Source organism: Apodemus sylvaticus, chromosome 1, assembly GCF_947179515.1.
Source record: "Apodemus sylvaticus chromosome 1, mApoSyl1.1, whole genome shotgun sequence".
In the NCBI taxonomy this organism is placed as follows: Eukaryota; Metazoa; Chordata; class Mammalia; order Rodentia; family Muridae; genus Apodemus; species Apodemus sylvaticus.
This window is the reverse complement of record NC_067472.1, coordinates 101043279-101044880: the sequence shown is the minus strand read 5'-3', so window position 1 is coordinate 101044880 and position 1602 is coordinate 101043279. Positions and strand designations below refer to the sequence as shown.

Genomic DNA, 1602 nt, shown 5'->3' with positions numbered 1-1602 from the left:
CCTATCTCCCTGACAACAGTGGAGACTTGTTAAACTTGAAAAGAATAATATGAAGGAGAAATAACCATAAACACAGATACCCAGACATATCGCAGGATATATATGCTGAGCCATATGCCTGTGGGTATTCTAGGCACAGAAAACTAGGGGGTAGGAAAGTTCACTGTGAAATTGCTTCTGCTCCTACACCCTATGCCAGCCATGAGCTCTTGTTGGAATCTTCTGCAGCCAGTGATTAGGATGTGCTCAAATTGACGCTTTTGTGTAGAACACCCTGAGCACTCGCTGGCGTATTTGCCGAGTCTTCACCCCATAAACAAGAGGATTGAGGGCAGGTGGCACAAGGAGATAGAGAGTGGCCAGCAGAACATGGACATGATGGGGAACATGGTGGCCAAAGCGATGAGTGAGGAAGGAGAACATTCCAGGGACATAGAAGATGAGAATAACACAAACATGAGACCCACATGTGCTGAAGGCTTTAAGTCTGGCTTCACCGCCTGGCACCTTCAGCACTGCCTGCAGGATGAGGGCATAGGAAATGCCAATGGCCAGGACGTCTAGCCCAACCACCAGCAGTGCCACTGACAGCCCATAAGCTCTATTCACTGTAGTTTCAGAACAGGCAAGTTTTACCACAGCCATATGTTCACAATAGGCATGGCTTATGACAGTGGCTCTGCAGAAGACAACATTCTGCAATAGAATGGGAAATGGGACAAGGAGGACCAGTCCCCGCACCAGCACCACCATCCCAATGCGCCCTATAATCCCTGGATGCAGGATGGTGGAATGACGAAGAGGGTGGCAGATGGCGACGTAGCGATCCAGAGCCATGGCCACAAGTATGCCTGACTCCATAGAGGAGAAGGCATGAATGAAGAACATCTGAGTCAGGCAGACAATGTACCCAATCTCATGGGCGTGAGCCAGGAGCACTGTGAGGGCTTTGGGTGCAGTGGAGGAAGCCAGGACCAGGTCAATAGCAGCAAGCATGGCCAGGAAGAGGTACATAGGCTGGTGCAAGGATGAGTCAGTACAGATGATGAAGATAATGGTCACATTGCCCACTAGAGCAAGGAGGTAAAGGAGACCCAGGGGCAATGCAATCCAATGCTGACTTTCCTCCAAGCCTGGAACACCTACTAGGAAGAAAGGGGGCTGGGGTTGTCTCCAGCTGGAATTGCTAAGGGCCATGAACAACAGCACAGAGAAAGAAGAGTGCAAAGACACCAGAGTCATGGCTTCTCCATTCCTGATACCCTAAGCCACTGTGGAGATCCACCTACCATGCTCATCAGAAGACCAAAGTGACTTAAGCTGCAACACAAGGAAATAAAGTTAGATTCAAGGAAGAATAACAAATGTTTACAGATGAGTCTTCCACACATCTGAACTAGGCTGAGTCTAGCTGTCATGAGGGATAAGAGTAAACATTGAGCACAGCTGACTTGAGAGAGATGCTCACTCTGCCACTCAGTGACTCACTTCAAAACTGTCAACTTGAAATCACAATGCTGACTACACTGTAAGTAGTGCTGAAGGCTATGTCATCTGTCACCTTGACACTCATCTCCTGCAGCCTCATGACACAGTGCTTAG

At 48.7% G+C, this 1602-nt stretch overlaps 1 protein-coding gene across 1 annotated transcript; it reads right to left on the bottom strand.

Annotated features, from left to right (window-relative positions):
* Window positions 1-246: 246 nt before the first annotated feature.
* LOC127680464 (olfactory receptor 52L1-like) lies at window positions 247-1242 on the bottom strand. Its single transcript, XM_052175918.1, has one exon. It carries the CDS (start codon window positions 1240-1242, stop codon window positions 247-249), a length of 996 nt encoding a protein of 331 aa, XP_052031878.1.
* Window positions 1243-1602: the final 360 nt, after the last annotated feature.